Genomic DNA, 2,167 nt, shown 5'->3' with positions numbered 1-2,167 from the left:
CCTGCTGAAATCATTTTGCCTTTGTGTATAGTATGGAAATGTTGAGTGAGGATATTTGCAGCTGGTGCTGTGGACAGTAGAGAACTATCTGCATGCTTTACTGTTCATTTTCAGACATTTTCATGTAAAAGCTAAATATTTATATAAACACTGATATGATATTGATTGTGGTATGCATAAAAACCCCCTATATCTCCAAAATACTAACATACTTGTTTCCTCAGTAGAGTGAACAAAATATAAGGCAGAGTCAGCTTTAAAGCCAACTCCTTTCAGAGAAGTGTTGGCCAAAACAGGTGTAGAAAGCATTAAAACAAATAGTCCAGCTGCATTTTCATAACACACTGGGGTAGGTCTTAATTTATAGTTTGCAGTGAGCCTTGGCAGTAACTACAGCCAAACATCTCATCTCACAGCTTGTTTGTGCTGAGCTCAGAACTGTCTGTTGGGGTGGCTGAACAGGAAGGGTTTTTGCTGTCTCTGTTTCCTCACTCTTCCATCCATTATTTCCTTCATGTTTAAGTGCTTGGATTTCAGCCTGCCAGACCTGTAATTACACACACCACTTTGGGGTTCAGGTGGCTTTCTCAGACAGCTGCCACAATCACTGTCCTGCCTGCACGTCCTGATCATCTCTACTGCACTACAGATCCTTAGCATTGTTGACAAACTCACTGGATAAAGTCACAGTATCCTGCAAGAAGATTTTGATTGACATTACAGCTTAGGAGGGAGGGTTTGGTGCCCTAGCTTGGGGTGTCAGCATCTTGCAGCAGCATTATGTTTACAGGCTGTAGGTGTATGTTCTCCTGGCCTTCAGCATTCCTCCACTCACTTCATTTGAACTACTTGGGTTTATATCTGCAGATATCAAAGAATACCTTTGGAATATGCCATCTGAATTCCACCCTCAGCATTTCTAGTTCAAAGTGCTGCAACTGTTTCTAAATATAACACCAGCACATTCCAAATTCTCTTTCTTTTCTCATGTTTATTTATAAATGCATGCCAAGAAACTATAGAAAAAGGGAATTTATGCATCATTTATCATTCTGACAAAATTCATCGTGCCTTGGAAAAAGGGTTATTTACATTGCATTCCTCTTCCAAAATTGCTCCTTTCTTTCCTCTCATCTGTCAAAAGGCATAAGAAAATGTATTTCTGCTGTAGAGCTAGCTACTGTAGTAAAAACAACATTTTAAAAGGGTGTTAAATGTTTGCTGGTTCCATCTCTTCTGATTGATTTCTATTTCTTTTCCAGACCTTTGGTGCTGATGATGTTGTGTGCACAAGAATTTATGTAAGAGAGTAAAACCATCAATTTCCTTGTCATCTGGGCTGAAGTGGAGAACTGTGAAAATCCCCAGTCTAAGGAGTATCTGTGTGTGCTGTTCCTAATGCAGTGTCGTATGTGACTGTGTGTGTTATACCTGAACCCAGAGCCTCTGTCAAGTGTATTTTGCTTTCATTTTTCATTGCAGACACTATTCCTTCCCACTTTTATGCCATCATTTTTCATGTCTGCTTTGTATTTTGTAGTTGTCACTTGCTATGGTTTCCTTGGTTATTAAACTTATTGGGCAGAACTCACAGTCGCTTTGGGGTGTTTTGATTGCAAACCCAGCAGTGCTTTGGTTAGGGCTGAAACATTTTTGACCCTCTGCTGAAGTCAGTGTGGGGTTTCACTGCCATTGGCAGGTGCTGTGCTGTCAGGGAACACCTCTTAGGGCAGCACAGAGTGATGGGGAGCAGGGGAATGGCAAGGCTGGTGGTGGAGCCACAGGCTGCTCTCTCAAACCCAGAGCTCTGCTGCTTTCCTTTCTGTCCTCTCCCCTTGGGAGGGTTGTTGAGGAGCAATTCCAGTATTTTGTGATTGCTGGGATTGTGATTCAGCTGAACCAGACAAGACAAGGCAAGATCTTTCCCCTCTTTCCTGCTGTGTCTCTGAAGAATGCCCAGACTTTCCCTGTTGAGACACTCATTATCCAAGTACAAACCCCCAGCTGTATCCACAGGACAAATAACATTGTGATCATGACTAATACTTCTTGTCATCACACCCAAGCACCTCAGGCCTAATCAGACAGCCAGAAGAATCTGTCTGACTTTACTTGTTTGGGCCATAAAAAGTCAAAGCTGAGGAAAAATGCTGCTTTTCTCCTACCT

General features: G+C 42.0%; 1 protein-coding gene across 1 annotated transcript in view; it reads left to right on the top strand.

Moving 5' to 3' along the window:
- The window catches only part of CRABP1 (cellular retinoic acid binding protein 1), a 12,927-nt gene extending 11,334 nt beyond the window's left edge, over positions 1-1,593 (top strand). The window contains exon 3 of the mRNA XM_009072746.1: positions 1,263-1,593. Within this exon, the coding sequence (XP_009070994.1) occupies positions 1,263-1,313 (51 nt within the window). The 3' untranslated portion in view covers positions 1,314-1,593. The remainder of the gene's footprint in view (positions 1-1,262) is intronic.
- Positions 1,594-2,167: the final 574 nt, after the last annotated feature.

Source organism: Acanthisitta chloris, unplaced genomic scaffold (assembly GCF_000695815.1).
Source record: "Acanthisitta chloris isolate BGI_N310 unplaced genomic scaffold, ASM69581v1 scaffold24094, whole genome shotgun sequence".
Taxonomy (NCBI): Eukaryota; Metazoa; Chordata; class Aves; order Passeriformes; family Acanthisittidae; genus Acanthisitta; species Acanthisitta chloris.
The sequence above is the reverse complement of the archived record's forward strand: the minus strand, read 5'-3'. Positions and strand labels throughout refer to the sequence as shown.